This window comes from Oncorhynchus kisutch, linkage group LG18 (genome assembly GCF_002021735.2).
Source record: "Oncorhynchus kisutch isolate 150728-3 linkage group LG18, Okis_V2, whole genome shotgun sequence".
NCBI lineage: Eukaryota > Metazoa > Chordata > Actinopteri > Salmoniformes > Salmonidae > Oncorhynchus > Oncorhynchus kisutch.
The window spans coordinates 48,561,986-48,587,290 of record NC_034191.2 but is presented as its reverse complement, the minus strand read 5'-3'; the positions used below and the strand labels follow the sequence as shown (position 1 = coordinate 48,587,290).

At 41.7% G+C, this 25,305-nt stretch overlaps 1 protein-coding gene across 1 annotated transcript in view; it reads left to right on the top strand.

Annotated features, from left to right (window-relative positions):
• Positions 1 to 25,305, top strand: part of LOC116354711 (POU domain, class 6, transcription factor 2-like) — a 126,043-nt gene that overhangs the window by 85,350 nt on the left and 15,388 nt on the right. Inside the window, exons 6-7 of the mRNA XM_031795289.1 lie at positions 4,449 to 4,658; positions 8,018 to 8,171. Coding sequence (XP_031651149.1) covers positions 4,449 to 4,658; positions 8,018 to 8,171 — 364 coding nt within the window. The remainder of the gene's footprint in view (positions 1 to 4,448; positions 4,659 to 8,017; positions 8,172 to 25,305) is intronic.

Genomic DNA, 25,305 nt, shown 5'->3' with positions numbered 1-25,305 from the left:
CATTGTCTTGTTGGAAGACAAATCTCTGTCCCAGTCTCAGGTCTTTTGCAGACTCCATCAGGTTTTCTTCCAGAATGGTCCTGTATTTGGCTCCATCCATCTTCCCATCAATTTTAACCATCTTCCCTGTCCCTGCTGAAGAAAAGCAGGCCCAAACCATGATGCTGCCACCACCATGTTTGACAGTGGGGATGGTGTATTCAGGGTGATGACCTGTGTTGCTTTTACGCCAAACATAACGTTTTGCATTGTTGCCAAAAAGTTCAATTTTGGTTTCATCTGACCAGGGCACCTTCTTCCACATGTTTGGTGTGTCTCCCAGGTGGCTTGTGGCAAACTTTAAACAACACTTTTTATGGATATCTTTAAGAAATGGCTTTCTTCTTGCCACTCTTCCATAAAGGCCAGATTTGTGCAATATACGACTGATTGTTGTCCTATGGACAGAGTCTCCCACCTCAGCTGTAGATCTCTGCAGTTCATCCAGAGTGATCATGGGCCTCTTGGCTGCATCTCTGATCAGTCTTCTCCTTGTATGAGCTGAAAGTTTAGAGGGACAGCCAGGTCTTGGTAGATTTGCAGTGGTCTGATACTCCTTCCATTTCAATATTATCGCTTGCACAGTGCTCCTTGGGATGTTTAAAGCTTGGGAAATCTTTTTGTATCCAAATCCAGCTTTAAACTTCTTCACAACAGTATCTCGGACCTGCCTGGTGTGTTCCTTGTTCTTCATGATGCTCTCTGCGCTTTTACCGAACCTCTGAGACTATCACAGTGCAGTTGCATTTATACGGAGACTTGATTACACACAGGTGGATTGTATTTATCATCATTAGTCATTTAGGTCAACATTGGATCATTCAGAGATCCTCACTGAACTTCTGCAGAGAGTTTGCTGCACTGAAAGTAAAGGGGCTGAATAATTTTGCACGCCCAATTTTTCAGTTTTTGATTTGTTAATAAAGTTTGAAATATCCAATAAATGTCGTTCCACTTCATGATTGTGTCCCAATTGTTGTTGATTCTTCCTCACAAAAAAATACAGTTTTATATCTTTATGTTTGAAGCCTGAAATGTGGCAAAAGGTCGCAAAGTTCAAGGGGGCCGAATACTTTCACAAGGCACTGTAGCAGTGGGAGCCTTCTCCTTGAGGAAACCTACTGGACATAATACTCAAAGAGCACATTTTCCATAACCTGTAGCTAGGTAGGACTGAGGTCTGAACGAATAACCTGTAGAGAACAAAATATATGGTCTACACTTGGTATGCAGGTTTCTCCCTTCTGGGTGGCACAAAATGGGATATAGGGGAGGGGGATTGGCAGGGTATTTGCAAATGAAATATGTAGTATAATATAATATACTAAATACTATAGTGTTTTTTCAGACTGTAGTGTTTTTGCGGAAATTACTGTAGTATTTACTGTAGTGTTTTTGCGGTCTGAGGTATACTGTAGTATTTACTATAGTTTTCTACAGTATACTACAACATTCTATAGTAAGTACTACACATGATCGAGGGATACTACAGTGTGTAGAATATGCCTAAATAATGATATAGTAAGTACTGTAGTATTCTATTGTAAACTTAGTATTTTTTTCATGTGTGATGGGTGCCTGGTGCCTGGTCTTTGTGCTTCCTGGTGAAACCCCCATGAGCCTGGGCTGTTGGGCCCATCCATCCTCTTCACTGAGCTTTGATAAAGACCAGAGCCCACAGGGCTGACTGCTGTTACTAATGCACACAATGCCAGGCAGGAACACACATGCTCTGTTAACCTGCACGGGCACAACCACAGAGGGACTCCGCTGAAATACAAAATACAAATCAGTCCTCAGTGGTAGAGGAAACATATTCTGACATTGTCATTTTAACCTTTGAACCCCTGTTTTCACCTAACAGCGGGGCAAATAAAAGGCAGGTGAATAATACTTCAGGTGTCTGTATATTTTGTAATATGGTAGAATATTCACACTGTGTTAGGACCACAATCAAAATGGCTTTACATCTGACTTTGTGATCTTATAAAGCAATTCACATGCCTTATCAAAGTGTTATGCTTGATGTCTTTGAGCTGTAATGAGGTAAGTCAGGACTTCCAAATGTTTCCCAACCCGGGTCTCTATTCCAACATGGTTCTCTATTCCCAGCACGGAGGTAGCAGGAGGGGAAAATGGCCAGAGATCTTGTCTGGCCACCATGGCTAACACCACAGATTGCCCTGGCCTGGCTGGATAGATGAGAGAGCATTTCTGTGGAAACAAGAGAAGAGCAGGATAATCTTAATGAGTTCTGCTGAGAGAAGGGAGAGAGGAGGAGGATGTGGGTCCTGACCGCTCCTGACACGCCACACTATCACGAGTGGAAAACAAATACATGAGGAGGAAAAAGACAAAGAGAGGAAAGGTAAACATGAAGGATGCTGGTTGGACAAAGCTGACAATACTATTGTTTGATAGAAGGTGCCACAACCTATGTGACTCTGTGTGTATAAAATGCCATAACTGGCTGTAGTCTGCCACCGAAGCATGTATTCTCCATTGACCTCTCCGTGAATCTCCAGGTTTCCATCAGAACTTACATGTTTTACATAATCAGTGTCACAATCAACTGCCTTGAGAAACGTCATCTGAGCACTGCCATAGATCATCCAAGAGGTCTGAGGGAGAGAAGGAGATGTGGCGGTAGCGGTGCATCCGGGGCAAGAGCTTAACTGTCAGTTCCCTGCCCGTGCTATTACGCTAATCTCTTGTAGAATAACTACTTAATCCAACGAGGATTAATAATTGAGTGGAACAAGTCCTCCGCCACGGAGGCACGCGAAGCCAGATGTCGAGAGACATGAGCGTCAGGCGGTGCAATAAAATATGCTAAGTGGCAAGAGAGGAGAGCATTACAGGGGGAATCGGCGGCGGTGACACAGAGCCCGGAGAGAGAGAGAAATTATCTGTCGCTTAACACGAAGCAACGTAAGCAAATGAGCCGTGGAGGGGATGAATTACAGATTGCCGGCCTACCTTTCTACCACTGATCCTTCCCCATTATGTCAAACAGAGGGGAAGGGGGGGGCAATAAAACAGAAAGAGGCATGGCAGGGAGAATCAGATTAGCACTGGAAGCAGTAGTGAGACGCTGGACTACAGTATGGGGGGGACCTGTTTGCATTTCGCTGTGAAATTATATACAGTGGCAGCTGCATGTGTAATAATTTTTATGTCTGACCTACAGTATATATGATTATTTTGGTGATTTGTACACAATGCTTGAAGTAGGCAGCATGAGCTACCAAAACATTCATTGTGCTTGTGTCCATTTATTTTGGTCAAAATGTTTTGCCTTTGTTTTTTTACTGTAACAAAATACAACAATGCTAGCCCAAATCTTCCAGCCAGGTCCAAATGACAAGTTTGGTAAAAATAATTGCAAGCCCAACCATGTTCACTCTCCTCTGGCATAATTAGGCTGCGTGCTGCGGTCCTGTCAGTGGAGAGAACAGGCAGAGAGACTGAAACTCTGAAGCTGTCTGTCCAGGACCAGTCCACAGATTACATTAACCTTCATCATTGTGAAGAGGCGCTAAGTCCCCCCCTAAAGCGCTACTCTTGGCCACACTCTGGCAGCTCTGAGAGCTAAAATGCTGCGGTGACACTCTGCCGCCCCCTTTGATCTGCACTTCCTGATTACAGCCATGGAGGAGAGAAGAGGAGAGCTGGGGATGAGAGGAGGAGAGGAGGAGAGGAGGGGACGAAGTACCCCAGGGACCCTGGGAGCTGAATTGGACATTTGGGGTGTGTGTGTGTGTGTGTGTGTGTGTGTGTGTGTGTGTGTGTGTGTGTGTGTGTGTGTGTGTGTGTGTGTGTGTGTGTGTGTGTGTTGGTGTGCATGCAAGCGCACTTGTGTGTGTGTGTTGAAGGGGGAGGGGGGGCTCTCAGTATTAGCAACCCCCCATAACAGAAACCGACAAATACACATATACACGCATGAATCTTACACACACGCCCCTCTCCTGGCCTGGTGATGGATAATACAGGCGGTGGTCTGCACCAGCACACACACAGGTACTCAGAGCTGACCTTTGCAGTGTGCTCCCAGCAGTGGGCTCTGCCTTCACTTGGTTTGGCCTATAAAACCTCCTCTATGACAGATGATCAGATAATCTGCCTGTGAGTTCCCTCACACACATGAACTCAACCATCAAGTGCTTGCTTTGATACTGCCATTCCAAACGTTTGTGCGTCCACTGACATACACGTATTGTCATACGCAATGCACAAGTATTTAATGTGGGAGTTCATATAGAATCTGAAAGGCGCTCTATACTTCTGTGCAGTAGATCAACAGTTGTACAACAGTTGTAACGATAATTGCCTTCCTACCCTTATCTATGTACTGTAGATCAATGGAATGACCCATCTGATTTCTTCTCCTCTCACCCCTCCTTTTTCAGATAATTGGAACGATCCCACTGATGCCCAACTCTGGGGGGCCCTCGAGCCAATCAGGGGGCGGAAACCCTGCGCTGCAGGTCCAGCCAATTACACCTCAGCTTCTGACCAACACCCAGGGCCAGATCATCGCCACGGTGATCGGCAATCAGATCCTGCCTGTCATCAACACCCAGGGAATCACACTGTCACCAATCAAGCCTGGACAGCAGGTAACCACACACACATGTACTGTATAGTACACACACACATGCACAGACACAAACACACACACACGAGTCACATCACATACAAGACACATGAAGATATATTCCTACTCACAGAAAATGCCAATTGAATACATTCGAAGACCAAAAATCTGTGTAGATTTAGCTTTTTCCTGTTTACTCGTGAGAAACAATACTAGTCAAGTCTGATGTTTTTTCAGCTATCACGTCTTCTCATCTTCTGTCTAAACACAACTTGAGAAGATTTCCTTCTCATAAACATAACCCCCAACTGTAGCATTTCATTGCTCCCAGTGTTTGGAAGTGGTTGCTTTCGATTAAACCAGTCTCTTGACTAGGGCAGTAAAGATTACAGAAGTGTGACAGAAAGAAAAGAGTGATATATCAAAATTTGCCAGGCCTTTGAAAATATACTATTTTCTTAGGAGCTAATAAGCAGCACGATGGTGCATCCTCACAAAGGTGCGTGTTTGTGTGTGTGTAAAGCACCTGTCAGGGAACCTCTCAAACTCCCTCTCTGGCAGTCTGCAGAGCCCCTGCAGAGCCAAACGAAAAACAACACTTTTCATCACCCCACTTAAAACTCAAACACTACCTCACTCTGTTTTTTGTTCTCTCACTACCCGCTATATTTCTCTCCCTCATCCTCCCCGCTTATTCGTGACCTTACCTGTGACCTGAGCATGTGATGATTCTCCTTAATCACACATTTAAAAGGAGAATCGTGTGTCTCTAGCTATCGTAACAGTACAACACCAGACTGATCCTCTAAAAGAGGCTCTCCTAGAACATGCAAAGAAGAACATGAATTCTATGGTGCTATATTTTTGACAGTGAACTCAAACCCCACCTAGTGCTGAATTGTTATGTACAAAGTAAATGTTCTTTCTTCTTTTGAACTTGTAAATGCATGGTAGGCGTCAGAGGCACACTTACCAAAGAAAACAAAGAAATGTCCAAGCTTTAAGTCTACCTACTATGGACCAGGCTTTCAGCCATACATAAGGATGATAAAAACAAATGAAACATGCTATGTAAACGGGCTAGGGCAGTAGGCGTGACTTCACGGAACACCAGATCACACTCGTGAACGAATGAATGCTTTTGTAATAATGTTTATGTGTTTTGGTCCTCTCTTCAAAGCCACGCGCGTAGACAGCGTCTGTTCCACGGGTATAATTTACGGTTGTCAGCTCCGGCAGTGCCGAATATTTCAAGTGAAGCTAGATAATTCTCACTGCCTGTCAACCGTCTTGACAGTATGTGCATCGCTGTTGACATCCACTACCATTCCAAACAAACACATGCCGATGGGGAAGGAATTAATAGCGAGAGAGAGTATTGAGAAAGCCAACCTAGTTCACGGAGGAGACAGCTTTCACTTTAGAGTGAAGACGTATCAGCTTGATCTTGTAAGAGCAATTCATTTGCGCACCAAACATGAGAATACATCGTTTTCTTACAGCTGGAGTGCATTGCCTGTAAATCATACATTATCTTTGATACGTGAGCCGCGGTGTCCATGGTTCTTTTCCTGCGCGGACTTGCCTTTATTAGCAATTCCCTTGTGTGATGACTGGAGAAAACACACTATAATTGTCATAACGTTTTTTTCTACACTCCTGTATGGCAGGCAGGGGATGGTAGAGCTATTCACTTTTTGGACCCGTTCTGAAATGGACCTAGGCTTTCCAACCCAAACCCGATATGGATACATTGTTATTTATTTATTTATATATAGACACTCGTTCCGAACAAACCCGAGGACAACTAGACCCGTTCCATATAGACCTGGTCGGATCCGAGTGCGGGAAGCAGAATAAAATATGTATTTTTAAGCTACTTTATTGACCGGAGTTGATAAAGTGAGAGGAGGGAGACAGAGGTGCTGCTCTAGCAGGCGGGGAGGGACCCTACTGTGAGCGAGTGACACTGGGAGCGTTGAGGGAGAGACAAGAGACAGCAACCAAGCCGACTGGCGGCTATAGTAGACAAAAATATGCCATGTCTAGGTTATTTAGCATCAAATATGACTGCATCAAACTGGGAGAAGCTAGTTAACATTAGCTACCGTAGCTAGGCTAATTGAAGTTGCAGTGCATGTGCTTTCTCATCCTACAGTTACAAATGACAACTCCGTTCAAAATATTAAGTAGCAGCCTAGCGTTACCTGTTGACTCTTGGTCGTTGCAGTCTATCCGTCTCCTTTATCTTTTAATTTGTAATTTTAATTTAATCTTACATTGATTAGATATCTACTAACAATTGCTGTTTCGATGATTTATGATTGGCCAAAAACAACAACAATCTATACGCTACACACTCCACTCTCGTGAAAAGCATGAGCAGCAGCATAAAGGGTACAATTTATCTCGCTCTACTGCAGCAGTCGCGTTGGGATATGTACGGGCCCTCCCGGACAAGTCAATTAAAATTACACATACCCGGGCCGAGACCATTGACAGTCATATCAGATTCAACCCAGACCCATGACATTATTCAGAATTCTGGATTCGGATCTGCTCGAGTCCCGGATCGGGTCTCGGGTATTCGGGTACAGGTGGATCTAATGAAGACCTCGAGGTACGTTTATGCTCATGGAGAGCGGAAGAGAGAGAGAAATACAAAAAAGCTGAGCCACCATTCATCCTATTAAAACCCAGTGTCTCTTTTTTTACTAATCTAACACTGTCTGTTTCAATTGTAATCTAGCTCTGAATAGTTTTCATGAAGGGCCTCAGTGGCTTGTGGGTCTGGATACCCACATCCACAACCCCCCCACCTTGCAAGCAACACATTTTAGCCGCACCCCTCATGACAGTGAGAGAAGGGCGTAGAGAAAATGTTGTTGTTTTAAAGCAAGTTTGCTGCAATTCTACACATTTTGCGATGGGGCGGAGAGAAGATTTTGCAATTGTCTAGCTTGTTTCATGAAATTCAACACATTTTGACATGGGGCAGAGAGAAGGTTTTGCAATTTTATATCTAATTTCATGCAATTCTACACATTTTGACCTTAGGGTAGAAGTAAATGTTTTCCGTTTTTAATATGATTACTGATGATCGATGGGCTCCACCCAGGTCTGTAATTTGACTATGCTCACTACAAGTTTAGATAGCTGGCCACTAGACTAATTTACCAATCCCCCCCCAAAAAAATAATCAGACATGAGCTAATTAAGTGACTGCAGATGCACAACCAAATTTTGAAATTGCACCGTATATTCTATTATTCTAATGAAGATAACTTGTTGTGCTATTAAGGTGTAATATTATAGTGGTTGTATTGTTGTTTTAAGTGAATATATTCAGTCAATATTTAATTTCTGTGTGTGTGTCTTCAGCTGCCTCAGGCTCAGCAGGTTCAGACAGGCCCAGTGTCGTCTCAGCCCAACCTGCTCCACATGCCCCACAGCCAGAGTCCTCTCCGCCAGGTCTCTTCCTCCTCATCATCGTCCTCTTCCTCCTCCGCTCTCAGTGTGGGTCAGCTGGTCAGCAGTGAGTACCCGGCGACACTCCCACGCGCAAACACACACACAAACACACATGCACACATAGTAAAATAACATACAAGCATACAGATAAACCTACATTGTCAGAGAATTACATTTTGTAAATGACCACAGTCTTTGGTATGGTGAACCTTCTATTTCAAGAGCGCTGGCTTTCGTTTGTCCAAAAACATTAGATTTTTCGGTAACCCTTCATTTTATAACCTCTTAATTACTATGTATTTACATAGTAACAAAAACAATATACATAGTAACATTTTAGCCTTAAAAAACCAAATAAGTATTACATACATACTTATTAAGTAATAATATAAGTAAGTACAGGTAAGTAAGAAGTTTAAGTAAGAACCAGCGTATTGCTATGTAAATATGTGGTCACGCCAGTCTCTTTCAAAGTAATACCTAAGAAAAACCAATGAACATACATGGTCATTTACCATTTAAATACCTGCATTTACATACCAAATAAATACCTTCAAGTGATCCTCATTTGATGACATTCTCTCAGTTGCTTCCGTGTACTTTACCTTTAGTTACCATGTATGTTCATAGTAACAGGGCTGTAAAATGAAGTCATGTCTGTTTCCATGTAGATACAATGTAGTGACTTGTGAGTTACCACCGCATTGGTTGATTCCATCACACGAAGACAAATCTGTCTGTGATCCTACCCTACATGGTACTACCTTTACACTCATAGGGTAGGTAGGAGGTAAGAGGGCTGTAAAATGAAATCATTGCTAATACTATATACAATGCTTATAGAAAAGTCTACACCCCCTTTAAAAATATCACCTTTTGTTGCCTTACAGCCTGGAAGTAAAATACATTAAAATAGTAGTTCTCCCATTGATCTACACATCATACCCCACAACTGCCAGGTGAACATTTTTTTTTTTTTTTTTTAAATCAATAAAAAATAAAACCTGAAATAGCTTGGTTGGATAAGTGTCCCTTGTAATAGCGATCCTAAATTAGCTCAGGTGTAACCAATTCACCTTTAAAAACAAACACACAAGTTAATTGGCCTCAATTGTAGTGATTGACATGATTTCAGGATAAATTCAGCAATTCCTGAAACTGGGTAGTGAAGACGATTATTAAGAAGTGGAAGGTGTATGGCACCACCAAGACCCTGTCTAGATCAGGACGTCCCTCCAAACTGGATGACCGACCAAGTAGGAGACTAATCTGAGGCTACCATGAGTCCAATGGCAACTTTGAAATACCTATGGGCTTTTATGGCTAAGACTGGTCAAAATGTGCATGTGACAACAATATCCCAACCACTCCACAAATCTGGCATGTATGATAGGGTGGCAAAAAGGAACCCATTACTCAAGAAAGCCCACATTGAATCCCGTTTGAAATGCAAGAAAACACTTGGGAGATTCTGTAGCCATGTGGCATAACGTTTTGTGGTTTGACGAAACTAAAATGGAACTTTTTGGCCTCAATGCAAAGCATTACATTTGGTGAAAATCCAACACAACACATCATCCAAAGAGCACCATCCTTAGTGTGGCGGCTGGTAGCCTAAGTGGTTAGAGCATTGGGCCAGCAACCGAAAAGTTGCTGGATCAAATCCCTGAGCTGACAAGGTCAAATTCTGTTGTTCTGCCCCTGAACAAGGCAGTTAACCCACTGTTACTAGGCTGTCATTGTAAGTAAGAATTTGGTCTTAACTAACTTGCCTAGTTAAATACTTTTTTTTTTTTTTAAATATGTGAAGTGTGGTGGCAGCATCATGTTATGGGGATGTTTCTCATCGTCAGGATAGAAGGGAAAATGTACAGAAAACTCCTTGAAGAAAACTTGCTGCCATCTGCAAGAAAGCTGAAACTGGGATGAAAGTTCACCTTTCAGCATGACAATGACCTGGAGGCTAAAGCTACAGTGGAGTTGCTAAGAAATAAAAAGGTTAAATGTCCTTGAGTGGCCCAGTCAGAGCCTTGACCTAATCCCAATAGAAAACTTGTGGCATGACTTGAAGATTGCTATCCATCAATGCTCTCAAAGGAATGTGACAGAGCTTGAACAGTATTGTAATGAAGAATGGTCAAATATGGCCAAATCTAGGTGTGCAACCTGGTCTCAGAGCATTTCTTACTATTCTGTAAGTAAATCCGAGAAACTCTATTTAGTATGATATGTTACAAATTATACTTTGTATGATATGTTACGAATTGCAATTGGTATTATAGGTTACAAATTCCAATTTGTTGTGGCTAACAATAGCCAGGTGGCTAACATTAGCTAGGTGGCTAACATTAGCTAGGCTAAGGGTTAGGAGTTAAGGTTATGAGTTAGGTTAATTTTTTACATTTGATTTATTTCACCTTTATTTAACCAGGTAGGCTAGTTGAGAACAAGTTCTCATTTGCAACTGCGACCTGGCCAAGATAAAGCATAGCAGTGTGAACAGACAACACAGAGTTACACATGGAGTAAACAATTAACAAGTCAATAACACAGTAGAAAAAAAGAGAGTCTATATACATTGTGTGCAAAAGGCATGAGGAGGTAGGCGAATAATTACGATTTTTCAGATTAACACTGGAGTGATAAATGATCAGATGGTCATGTACAGGTAGAGATATTGGTGTGCAAAAGAGCAGAAAAATAAATAAATAAAAACAGTATGGGGATGAGGTAGGTAAAAATGGGTGGGCTATTTACCGATAGACTATGTACAGCTCCAGCGATCGGTTAGCTGCTCAGATAGCAGATGTTTGAAGTTGGTGAGGGAGATAAAAGTCTCCAACTTCAGCGATTTTTGCAATTCGTTCCAGTCACAGGCAGCAGAAAACTGGAACGAAAGGCAGCCAAATGAGGTGTTGGCTTTAGGGATGATCAGTGAGATACACCTGGTGGAGCGCGTATCCCAGTGAACTGAGATAAGGCGGAGCTTTACCTAGCATGGACTTGTCGATGACCTGGAGCCAGTGGGTCTGGCGACGAATATGTAGCGAGGGCCAGCCGACTAGAGCATACAGGCCGCAGTGGTGGGTGGTATAAGGTGCTTTAGTGACAAAACGGATGGCACTGTGATAAACTGCATCCAGTTTACTGAGTAGAGTGTTGGAAGCTATTTTGTAGAGGACATCGCCGAAGTCGAGGATCGGTAGGATAATCAGTTTTACTAGGGTAAGTTTGGCAGCGTGAGTGAAGGAGGCTTTGTTGCGGAATAGAAAGCCGACTCTGGATTTGATTTTCGATTGGAGATGTTTGATATGAGTCTGGAAGGAGAGTTTACAGTCTAGCCAGACACCTAGGTACTTATAGATGTCCACATTTTCAAGGTCGGAACCACCCAGGGTGGTGATGCTAGTCAGGCGTGCGGGTACAGGCAGCGAACGGTTGAAAAGCATGCATTTGGTTTTACTAGCGTTTAAGAGCAGTTGGAGGCCACGGAAGGAGTGTTGTATGGCATTGAAGCTCGTTTGGAGGTTAGATAGCACAGTGTCCAAGGACGGGCCGGAAGTATATAGAATGGTGTCGTCTGCGTAGAGGTGGATCAGGGAATCGCCCGCAGTAAGAGCAACATCATTGATATATACAGAGAAAAGAGTCGGCCCGAGAATTGAACCCTGTGGCACCCCCATAGGGTCAAAAGGTCAAGGTTAGGGTTGGGAAGGGTTAGCTAACATGCCAAGTAGTTGCAAAGTAGCTAGAAAGTAGTAAGTAGTTGCAAAGTACAGTACCAGTCAAGTTTGGACACACCTACTCATTCAAGGGTTTTTCTTTATTTTGACTATTTTCTACATTGCAGAATAATAATGAAGACATCAAAACTATGACATAACAAAAATTGAATAATGTAATAACCAAAAAACTATTTTTTTGAGATTCTTCAAAGTAGCCTCCCTTTGCCTTGATGACAGCTTTGCACACTCTTTACATTCTCTCAATCAGCTTCACCTGGAATGCTTTTCCAGCCATCTTGAAGGAGTTCCCACATATGCTGAGCACTGGTTGGCTGATTTTCCTTCACTCTGCGGTCCAACTAATCCCAAACCATCTCAATTGGGTTGAGATCAGGTGATTGTGGAGGCCAGGTAATCTGATGCAGCACTCCATCACTCTCCTTGGTCAAATAGCCCTTACACACAGCCTGGAGGTGTGCTTTGGGTCATTGTCCCGTTGAAAAACAAATGATAGTCATGTTGGTTAAGTGTGCCTTGAATTCTAAATAAATAATTGACAGTGTCACCAGCAAAGCACCATCACACCTCCTCCTCCATGCTTCACGGTGGGAACCACACATGCAGAGATAATTTGTTCACCTATTCTGCGTCCAAAAATCCAAAAATCTCCAAAAATCTTTGGACTCATCAGACTAAAGGACAAATTTCCACCGGTCTAATGTTCATTGCTCGTGTTTCTTGGCCCAAGCAAGTCTTCTCTTTTTATTGGTGTCCTTTAGTAGTGTTTTTTAAAAGTAATTCAACCATGAAGGCATGATTCATGCTGTCTCCTCTGAACAGTTGATGTTGAGATGTGTATGTTACTTGAACTCTGTGAAGCATTTATTTGGGCTGCAATCTGAGGTGGTGTCAACTCTACTGAAATGATCCTCTGCAGCAGAGGTAACTCTGGGTCTTCCTTTCCTGTGGCAGTCCTCATGAGAGCCACTTTCATCATAGCGCTTGATGGTTTTTGTGACTGCACTTTCATAGTTCTTAAAATGTTCCGTATTGACTGACCGTCATGTTTTAAAGTAATGATGGACTGTCGTTTCCCTTTGCTTATTTGAGCTGTTCTTGCCATAATATGGACTTGGTATTTTACCAAATAGGGCTATCTTCTGTATACCACACCTACCTTGTCACAACACTACTGACTGGCTCAAACACAATAAGAAGGAAAGAAATTCCACAAATTAACTTTTAACAATGCACACCTGTTAATTGAAATGCATTCCAGGTGACTACCACATGAAGCTTGTTGAGAGTATGCCTAGAGTGTCCAAAGCTGTCATCAAGGAAAAGGGTGGCTACTTTGAAGAATCTCAAATATAAAACATATTTTTGGTTACTACATGATTCAATATGTGTTATTTCATAGTTTTGATGTCTTCACTACTATTCTACAATGTAGACAATGGTACAAATAAAGAAAAACCCTTGAATGAGTAGGTGTGTGACAGGTACAGTACAGTATCTAATTAGCAAAAATGCTAAAGTTCGTGATGAGACTCAAACACGCAACCTTTGGGTTGCTAGACGTTCCTGTTATTCACCCACCCATCCACCTCTACAAACGATTTGCCTTAATTAACCTTCTGTCTTATGTAGCCATACCAAACACAACATATCATACTAATTTCAGTGTCCCGGATTTAGATTTTCTATGTTACGTCTAATCTATGAGACCAGGCTGAGGTGTATAAAGTTGGTAGAGACATATCCCAACAGACTCACAGCTGTAATTGCTGCCAAAGGTGCTTCCACCAATTATTAATTCAGGGGGCTGATGACTTATCCAATTTTGATATTTCAGTTTTGTATTTTTAATATAGATTTACACTTCATGACCAAATGTATGTGGACACCTGCTCGTCATAAATCTAATTCCAAAATCATGGGCAATAAAATGGAGTTGGTTCCCCCTTCGCTGCTATTACAGCCTCCACTCTTTTGGGAAGGATTTCCATTAGATGTTGGAATATTGCTGCGGGGACTTCAATTCAGCCACAAGCATTAGTGAGGTCGGGCACTGATGTTGGATGATTAGCCCTGGCTCGCAGTCGGCGTTCCAATTCATCCCAAAGGTGTTCAATGGGGTTGAGGTCAGGGCTCTGTGCAGCCCAGTCAAGTTCTTCCACACCGATCTCGACAAACCATTTCTGTATGGACCTCGCTTTGTCCATGCTGAAACAGGAACGGGCCTTCCCTAAGCTGTTGCCACGAAGTTGGAAGCACAGAATCATCTAGAATGTCATTGTACGCTGTAGCAGTCACCCAAGTCATAGACTGTTCTCTCTGCTACTGCACGGTAAGCGGTACCGTAGCGCCAAGTCTAGGTCCGAAAGGATCTTTACCAGCTTCTATCCCGAAGTCTTGAGACTGCTGAATAATTAATCAAATGGACAACTCGGACTGTTTACTTTGACAGGTTTTTGACATTTTTGGAAGTGTATTTACTTAAGTATTCAGACCCTTTGCTATGAGACTCGAAATTGAGATCAGGTGCATCCTGTTTCCATTGATCATCCTTGAGATATTTCTCCTTGGAGTAGAGTGTCAAGATGGGATTGTGTCGAGGCACAGGTCTGGGGAGAGTACCCAAAAAATGTCTGTAGCATTGAAGGTCCACAGAACACAGTGGCCTCCATCATTCTGAAATAAAATGTGTTTTAAACCACCAAGACTCTTCCTAGAGCTGGCCGAGCAATCAGGGGAGAAGGGCATTGGTCAGGGAGGTGACAAAGAACCCGATGGTCACTCTGACAGTGCTCCAGAGTTCCTCTGTGGAGATGGGGGAACCTTCCGGAAGGACAACAATCTCTGCAGCAGTCCACCAATCAGCCTAAAAGGCACATGACAGCCTGCTTGGTGTTTGCCAAAATGCAACTAAGGACTCTCAGACCATGAGAAACAAGATTCTCTGGTCTGATGAAACCAAGATTGAACTCTTTGGCCTGAATGCCAAGTGTCACGTCTGGTGGAAACCTGGCACCATCCCTACGGTGAAGCATGGATGTGGCAGCATCATACTGTGGGGATGTTTTTTAGTGGCAGGGGCTGAAACACTAGTCAGGATCGAGAGAAAAATGAGCAGATCAAAGTCCAGAGAGATCCTTGATGAAAACCTGCTCCAGAGTGCTCAGAACCTCATACTGGGGGCGAAGGTTCACCTTCCAAAAGAACAACGACCCTAAGCACACAGCCAAGACAATGCAGGAGTGGCTTCGGGACAAGTCTCTGAATGTCCTTGAGTGGCCCAGCCAGAGCTCGGACTTGAACCGGATCAACATCTCTGGAGAGAACTGAAAATAGATGTGCAGCGACTCTCCCCATCCAACCTGACAGAGCTTGAGAGGATCTGCAGAGAAGAATGGGAGAATCTCCCCAAATACAGCTGTGCCAAGCTTGTAGCGTCATACCCAAGAAGACTTGAGGCTATAATCGCTGCCAAAAGTGCACTGAGTACTGACGTGCACAAAGTACTAAGTAAAATGTCTCAATACTTATGGAAATGTGTTATTTCATTTTTTATTTTTTTTATACATTTGCTAAAATGTACGTCTTACCTCCAGCTAATCAGAACATTGAAACCTAGCTACTGATAGCAATTATTTATTTCTAGTAAAAAAAATTTTTTATACTAAATAACAACACGTACGTGCTCAAATCATGACAAATAATAGTTGTGCAGTTTAAAGGATAGAAAGACAAGTATGGCTATGGTTTGGGGCGAGTTGGTGAGATTGGAAAGTAGTTAGTTTAGTGTATAGATAGAAACACTAACGAGCTACTTTTTTTTTTACATTTCAAAATAAAACTCCCCTATGTCATAGTAGAAAAGTGTCTAAAACATATTTAGAAAGCTTTCGTTTTTTTCCCAATCCAGTTATAATGTTGCATCCCAATGTAATGTTGTCCACTATGGAAAACTGTAAAAAAAAAAAAAACGGAAGACTTGATGTGGCCATGGGTGAGCTCCACCATTCCTTCTCAATGAGCTTTAGAAAGATATTCTCCGTTTTTTTCCCTGGATCTGTCACGCCTGCTCCCGCTCCCCAACCCTGAAGCCTTCTCCCCAGCATTACACACTCCTGCCACTGCATTATTGGACTCGATCACCTGTTTATTACCTCCCCTATATGTGTCAGTTCCACATCTCTGTTCCCCGCTGCTGTATGGATTGTCATTTGCCGTTGTTTTGCCCGTGTGCTGATGCTGTGCCTGTCCTGTTACCAGTCTGTTCCGGGAATAAATGTTGACTCCTCGTACCCGCTTCTCATCTCCGGCGTCGGTCCTTACTTGATCAAAAAGGGTTTGAGTGTGCCAGGGGACGTGGCAATGGGCGCAATGGACGAACTTGTGAGAACATTTTAAGAAGGCCTCACTTCATGTTTTTTTTTAAAGCCGGTTTCCTGCAGTTCTCAGAATTTCTCCATGGAGCCAGGGTGGAAAAAAAATTCCGTGCTGTTCTTGATATGCCACACCTGTCAGATTTATGGATTATCTTGGCAAAGGAGAAATCCTCACTAACAGGGATATAAACAACATCTGAGAGAAATAAGCTTTTTGAGTGTATGGAACATTTCTGGGATCTTTTATTTCATCTCATAAAACATGAACATACAGTTGAAGTCAGAAGTTTACATACACCTTAGCCAAATGCATTTAAACTCAGTTTTTCACAATTCCTGACATTTAATCCTTGTAAGAATTCCCTGTCTAAGGTCAGTTAGGATCACCACTTTATTTTAAGAACGTGAAATGTCAGAATAATAGTGGAGAATGATTTATTTCAGCTTTTATTTCTTTCATCACATTCCCAGTGGGTCAGAAGTTTACATATGCTCAATTAGTATTTGGTAGCATTGCCTTTAAATTGTTTAACTTGGGGCAAATGTTTTGGGTAGCCTTCTACAAGCTTCCCACAATAATTTGGGTGACTTTTGGCCCATTCCTCCTGACAGAGCTGGTGTAACTGAGTCAGGTTTGTAGGCCTCCTTGGTCGCACACGCTTTTTCAGTTCAACCCACCCATTTTCTATAGGATTGAGGTCAGGGCTATGTGATGGGCACTCCAATACCTTGACTTTGTTGGCCTTAAGCCATTTTGCCACAACTTTGGAAGCATGCTTGGGGTCATTGTCCATTTGGAAGACCCATTTGCGACCAAGCTTTAACTTCCTGACTAATGTCTTGAGATGTTGCTTCAATATATCCACATAATTTTCCTTCCCTCGTGATGCCATCTATTTTGTGAAGTGCACCAGTCCCTCCTGCAGCAAAGCACACCCCCGTGCTTCACGGTTGGGATGGTGTTCTTCGGCTTGCAAGCCTCCCCCTTTTTCCTCCAAACATAACGATGGTCCTTGTAGCCAAACAGTTCTATTTTTGTTCCAAAAAGTACAATCTTTGTCCCCATGTGCAGTTGCTATCCGTAGTCTGGGTTTTTTATGGCGGTTTTGGAGCGTCCTTTAAGGTTATGTCGATATAGGACTCGTTTTACTGTGGATATACATACTTTTGTACCTGTTTCCTCCAGCATCTTCACAAGGGCCTTTGCTGTTGTTCTGGGATTGATTTTCACTTTTTGCACCAAAGTACGTTCATCTTTAGGAGAACGCGTCTCCTTCCTGAGTGGTATGACGGCTGTGTGGTCCCATGGTGTTTATACTTGCGTACTATTGTTTGTCCAGATGAACGTGGTACCCTCAGGCTTTTGGAAATTGCTCCCAAGGATGAACAAGACTTGGGGAGGTCTACCTTTTTTTCTGATGTCTTGGCTGATTTCTTTGGATTTTCCCATGATGTCAAGCAAGGTAGGCCTTCAAACTCAATTAGCCTATCAGAAGCTTCGAAAGCCATGACATAATTTTCTGGAATTTTCCAAGCTGTTTAAAGGCACAGTCAACTTAGTGTATGTTAACTTCTGACCCACTGGAATTGTGATACAGTGAAATAATCTGTCTGTAAACAATTGTGGGAAAAATTCCTTGTGTCATGCACAAAGTAGATGTCCTAACCGACTTGCCAAAACTATAGTTTGTTCACAACAAGTGGTTTTAATGACTTCAAACTAAGCGTATGTAAACTTCTGAATTCAACTGTATATGGTAACTAAAGGTAAAGTACTGTACATAGGAACAACTGAGAGAATATCAACACAGGAGGATCACTTGAATGTATTTATTTGGTAATTATGTGGTAATAAATTACCATGTATGTTCATTGGTGTTTCTTAGGTATTATTTTGAAAGAGACTGCTGTGACTAAGTATGTACATACTAATACTCTGTTTCGTACTTGTACTCACCTTTGGGACTAAGTAGTTACTTTATAATTACATTTTGTGAGTTTGTATGTTGCTTGGTTTTTCTTTTATATTACATCGAAATAGTGGCGTGAGTAGGGATTTACATAGTTATTAACTGGTACTTAGTTGTACCATTCTTCTTAATTGTACTTACTTATATAATTAAATTTTGTGACTCAGGCTACTTAATTTGTAAATACAATGTTGCAGTTGTGAATGAGAACTTGTTCTCAACTAGCCTACCAGGTCAAATAAAGGTGAAATATATATATTTTTAAAATAAATTATTATTTATTTACTAGGTAATTAACAAGCTGTAATATGCGGGGTACAGATTTTTCTCCTTCCTCTTTAATTTGATTTATTTAATCCCCTATAAATTACATTGGTTATTTGCAGACAGAGTTCAGTGTGTCAAATCGGAGGGCATGTTGTCCGGTCCTCTGGCAGTCTCTATGGGGGTGCCACAGGGTTCAATTCTCGGGCCAACTATTTTCTCTGTATATATCAATGATGTTGCTCTTGCTGCGGGCAATTCCCTGATCCATCTCTACGCAGACGACACCATTCTGTATATTTCTGGCCCTTCCTTGGACACTGTGCTATCTAACCTCCAAACGAGCTTCAATGCCATACAACACCCCTTCCGTGGCCTCCAACTGCTCTTAAACGCTAGTAAAACCAAATGCATTATTTTCAACCGTTCGCTGCCTGTACCCGCACGCCCGACTAGCATCACCACCCTGGATGGTTACAACCTAGAATATGTGGACATCTATAAGTACCTAGGTGTCTGGCTAGACTGTAAACTCTCCTTCCAGACTCATATCAAACATCTCCAATCTAAAATCAAATCTAGAGTCGGCTTTCTATTCCGCAACAAAGCCTTCTTCACTCACGCCGCCAAACTTACCCTAGTAAAACTGACTATCCTACCGATCCTCGACTTCGGCGATGTCATCTACAAAATAGCTTCCAATACTCTACTCAGCAAACTGGATGCAGTTTATCACAGTGCCATCCGTTTTGTTACTAAAGCCCCTTATACCACCCACCACTGCGACCTGTATGCTCTAGTCAGCTGGCCCTCGCTACATATTTGTCGCCAGACCCACTGGCTCCAGGTCATCTACAAGTCCATGCTAGGTAAAGCTCCGCCTTATCTCAGTTCACTGGTCACGATGGCAACACCCACCCGTAGCACGCGCTCCAGCAGGTGTATCTCACTGATCATCCCTAAAGCCAACACCTCATTTGGCCGCCCTTCGGTCTAGTTCTCTGCTGCCTGTGACTGGAACGAATTGCAAAAATCGCTGAAGTTGGAGACTTTTATCTCCCTCACCAACTTTAAACATCTGCTATCTGAGCAGCTAACCGATCGCTGCAGCTGTACATAGTCAATCGGCAAATAGCCCACCCGATTTACCTACCTCATCCCCATACTGTTTTTATTTATTTACTTTTCTGCTACACCAGTATCTCTACCTGCACATGACCATCTGATCATTTATCACTCCAGTGTTAATCTGCAAAATTGTAATTATTCACCTACCTCCTCATGCCTTTTGCACACAATGTATATAGACTCTTTTTTTCTTTTTTTCTACTTGTGTTATTGACTTGTTTATTGTTTACTCCTTGTGTAACTCTGTGTTGTTGTCTGTTCACACTGCTATGCCAGGTCGCAGTTGTAAATGAGAACTTGTTCTCAACTAGCCTACATGGTTAAATAAAGGTTAAATAAAAAAAATAAAAATGTTAAATAAACATTTATTAGACTATCCAAAAACCCTGTATGTATTGAACACGGGCCTCAGTTTCCAAATGCTTTGCCCTCTCGTGGACCCTATATGAATCATAGGACCCAAGGTTGTCAGCATGCAAACGTTTTAGTTAGATTCATTTCATCTTGCTAAACTATTTCCTTAAGCATCTGCGAATGAGTTCTGAATTCAATATAAAGAAGTTGCCATTGATCAACTTGATGGGAACATGAGCAATGGAGCATTATTTATGTGTCAGATCATCATCATTTGAGTTCAATTTTCTTCCAACCAATGTACTGCTGTGGTCAAGCTCTTTGTATTGGCAAGGTCCTTGACATAACTTATATTTTATCTATTTACCTCTAGAATATGAGGAGGTTTTTATTCTGAATGAGTGGATGGAATTTTCTAAATAATGTGCAGAATATTTGAAAACTTTTAAAACCAAGACTAGAGAAAGACTGACTTTGCTGATAGCTACTTTATTGAGGAAAAGTGTAATTACTATGCCTGTGATATTTGGTTGTCCCACCTAGCCATCTTAAGATGAAAGCACTAAATGTAAGTTGCTCTGGATAAGAGCATCTGTTAAATGACTAAAATGTCATTTAGCACTTTGTTCAACACTTTTTTTTATAAGCCATAAAATGCGTGTTCTCCCAAGGCTACTTCCACTCATGCTGCAACCAACACTGCAGCTTCAATGAATGAGTATAGCAAAGTGTTTCGATAAGCATGTGTTGTCATTATTAGTGGCTTGTGTCGTTTTAATATCTAGGAATATTTCACTTTCTCTGATCATAGGAGTAAAAACGTGAATTGGTGTGCAGTGATAATGTGTTGGGCCTATAGCCTACTGCACAAACCTCATCGCTACACATCTGTTTTAAAAGGTTAATGATGCATAGGCTTATATTTTTTAAGTCTTTAAAAATATATCTGAGAGGTAGATCTCAGCTTGCTTTTTGACTCCGAAAGGAATCTTGACTCAGAAAAGATTGGTGACCACTGCCCTAGAGTCTAAGGGCCTGGAGCTGGCTTTCTACTAAGCTAATATATGGAATTGTTTTAAGATGGTCATACCGAGGATCATTTAGCTATCTGATTTTACATTTCAGGACCCTTTAGATATAAATAAATACAAATAAAAAAGTATTTAATGAACCATTGAATTTGGCCTTACTACTATTAGCCCATAGAAATGCATTGAATTATTATTATTATTCAATGCATTTCTATGGGCTAATAGTAGTAAGGCCAGATTTATACAAGGAAAAACAGGTAATAATTATAATTGGCCTATTTTGCATGTTATTTTGGCATTAATTCATATTACAAATCCATTTGCAAAAAAAAGTTTTTAAAAATGCAGGCATTACAGCCTAACTCAGTGCTTTCTATTGTGGAGGGGCAGCCAACAAAAGCAGAACATACATCAGTACTTTTTTCTAGTTGCACTGTGATTGGCTCAGTGTTCTGTCACTCATGGGGACACTACGTTGCCGCAGAATCTTCAGGGAAAGCTAGGTAGTTCAAACCCCCTTGGGTGCTTCCATAGATTTACATTAGAAGTGCCAATCCAAGAAGGCCACAGATAAAATTACGTCAAATCACGTTATCTTTTACCCCTTTTTTTCTCCCCAATTTCATGGTATCCAATTGGTAGTAGTTACAGTCGTCTCATCGCTGCAACTCCAGTACTGACTCAGGAGAGGCGAAGGTCGAGAGCCATACATCCTCCAAAACACAACCCAACCGCACTGCTTCTTGACACAATGCACATTCAACCCGGAAGCCAGCCGCACCAATATATCGGAGAAAACACTGTACAACTGGCGACCTGGTCAGCGTGCACTGCACCCAGCCCGCCACAGGAGTCGCTAGTGCACAATGAGACAAGGATATACCTGCCGGCCAAACCCTCCCTAACCCGGACAACGCTGGGCAAATTGTGCATTGCACCATGGACCTCCTGGTCACAGCTGGTTGCGACAGAGTAATACATTTCTCAAATGTCTGAAGGACTGCCAGTCAGAGGTAGAATCAGTCAATCGAACCATAGCCCAAGCTAAGTTTTCTTTCATAAAGTCTTTCAGACAATTCATGCGTGAACCATGGGTTAGATCTGTCCATTACCCTTAATCTCTTATATGGGGCATGCTTCTCTGAAATAGAGTATTGTGTATGTTAAGACACCGCTTTTTAACAACTATTAGAATTGAAAAAAAGGTTACACATGCCAACTTATTAGGCAAGAATTAAAAGTAGGTAAAGTGATTGTGTCAGGCAAAAATTATAATAAAAGTTTTACCATTGCAACATTTGATATACAGTCATATTCACTGTGGTTGTCGAGCATGCTATAGAGTTCACAGTTGGTAATGCCTCATCGCCAGTGGCAATTTTAGCATGTACATTTTGGTGGGGGAAACTATTTTTTCCCCCTTGATGCATGCCAGCAAAGCCACTACACAACAGAACACTAAACAATGCATTAATTACACTACAACGGTGACAAACGGTGTCCACAAATTGTTAGGGCCTACATAAAGCTGTTCCAACAGCGGAGCTTTCTTTTCAGGACCATGGAGTGAATCCTTAACATCGCTACACCTGGCTATCAGCAGAGCCTCATCTGGCAGCGAAACAGTTCATTCAGCCATTTACTGCCTTTTTAGAAACCATAGCTGATACGGCTGAGTTGCTTAAATAAATATGATTTCTACTGACTTGTGGAGTCGCGTAACTAGATAAAAAATGCATTCTCATTCAATAATAACGAATGCCGACATGAGTTTGACTTCTGAACCATACACAAACATTATTACATTTATGTTCCGTAGATTCATAATGTTTATACATATATCATTAACACTTAGCTCTAAGTATAAGCAATTGCAAGCAAACAGGTTGCGACGAGGTAGGCCTTCGCTCAGCACTTTCAAAATGGACATAGACAGAAATGTAGATTGGTGTTAGTTCAGATAAATTCAGCAAGATGTTAGGGTGTTAACGTTACACTTCTTTAAGGCACCACAGAGAGAGACTCAAATTATGAATAAGATACTAATGAGATAGACCAATATAACAATTGAGGTGTAGAAAGTATGGCATAAGGGAATGATGAGCAGACAAGAGGCAATTTAGAATTAAGATATTAATGAGTGAGCTCAGACGGACGATATGCCTATTTGTTCAGCACTTTTTAAATGGCCAGCGACAGAATTCAGAACATGGGCCGTTCTTACAGTATTCGCCCTGTACACCATGTCAGACATGTAGGATTATAACAGGCATATAAGCAGACAATGAAAGCTTCTACAATATTCGATAATGACATTTCTCTAGAACTGAATATAGGCTACATGAGCACCACAAAGTCAGAACAGTATAAGTTAAGTTCTGAGGGGGAGAGGGAACAATTTCTTAGGATGAGACATGTTCTACTAACAGCTTACAACACAACATACACTTAGTATTATTTTTCTAGCTATAATATACATACAGTGGCTTCGGAAAATGATGATGAACGGAGCAAACTACAGAGAGATCCTTGATGGAAACCTGCTCCAGAGCGCTCAGGACCTCAGACTGGGGTGAAGTTTCATCTTCCAACAGGACAATGACCTTAAGCACACAGCCAAGACAATGCAGGAGTGGCTTCGGAACAAGTCCCTTTTCGGATCTCTTTCTAGAGCTCTGAATTTCCGACCGGAAGATCACTGATGTCATGATTCATCCTTGTTTTTTGGCGGAGTTCCCCAAAAAGCCACTCCTGCATTGTCTCACTCCATGGTCCTGAAAAGAAAGCTCCGCTGTTGGAACAGCTTTATGTAGGCCCTAACAATTTGTGGACACCGTTTGTCACCGTTGTAGTGTAATTAATGCATTGTTTAGTGTTCTGTTGTGTAGTGGCTTTGCTGGCATGCGTCAAGGGGGAAAAAATAGTTTCCCCCACCAAAATGTACATGCTAAAATTGCCACTGGCGATGAGGCATTACCAACTGTGAACTCTATAGCATGCTCGACAACCACAGTGAATATGACTGTATATCAAATGTTGCAATGGTAAAACCTTTATTATAATTTTCGCCTGACACAATCACTTTACCTACTTTTAATTCTTGCCTAATAAGTTGGCATGTGTAACCTTTTTTTCAATTCTAATAGTTGTTAAAAAGCGGTGTCTTAACATACACAATACTCTATTTCAGAGAAGCATGCCCCATATAAGAGATTAAGGGTAATGGACAGATCTAACCCATGGTTCACGCATGAATTGTCTGAAAGACTTTATGAAAGAAAACTTAGCTTGGGCTATGGTTCGATTGACTGATTCTACCTCTGACTGGCAGTCCTTCAGACATTTGAGAAATGTATTACTCTGGTTAGAAAAGCAAAGTCAACATACTTATTGCATTGTGTATCAGAGAGTGTTAGAAATTCAGCTACATTTTTGAAAGTGTCGAATCTTTGAGAAATTCTGCCCCTCATTGCCCCAGCAGGTTATGACAGCCTCTGGTCCCATAACAGACAAAAACAAATTGTGGTGCTTTTAATAACCATTTTGCCTCAGCTGGCCATCTATTTGAAATAATGGTTTCTGAAAGAAACAGTAGAGGGAGTACTTTATTCACCTCTAAACAGATAGCAGAGAATGATGCACTTCCAGACACTCACTTCTTTTTTCTTAATTTGAACCATTTTCAGTCAATGAATTATTAAGTGCCTTGCAAAAAAATTGATGTAACCAAATCCACAGGAGCTGATTCGCTTTATCTATTTCTACTGTAGCTTTCTGTCCCCCTAATTATAGAACCTTTGACCCAAATGTGTTATTTAACAGTTGCCTTTGGTGCTATCCCTAAGATCAGGAAGGTGGCGCACGTCCTCCCCCTTTAGAAAGGTGGAGATCCTTCTGACCTAGATAACTACTGCCCAATTTCTAAACGGTCTTGCAAAAATATTAGAATCACTGGCAAACTCTCAGCTAAGAACTTTTTAAACTTCAAATTATACTCTTAATGTGTACCAGTCTGGTTTTAGGCCTGGACATAGCACTGTTTCAGCAGCTACACTTTTCTTAAATAATAAATTGAATTGCTTAGATCATAGGAATCACTGTGCTGCAGTATTTATAGACCTATTCTAGGCCTTTGATTCTGTCCACCATCCCCTACTCATTCAAAGGTTGTCTGAAATTGCGCTCGACCAGGTGTCATACAAGTGGTTTGGGAACTGTCCAACAGAACACGGTGTGCTTTCTGATGGTGTCAAGATACCTCGATATTACTAAAGGTTGATTTTGGGACCTGTCCTTTTTACTATTTATATAAATAATATATATGCACTACCG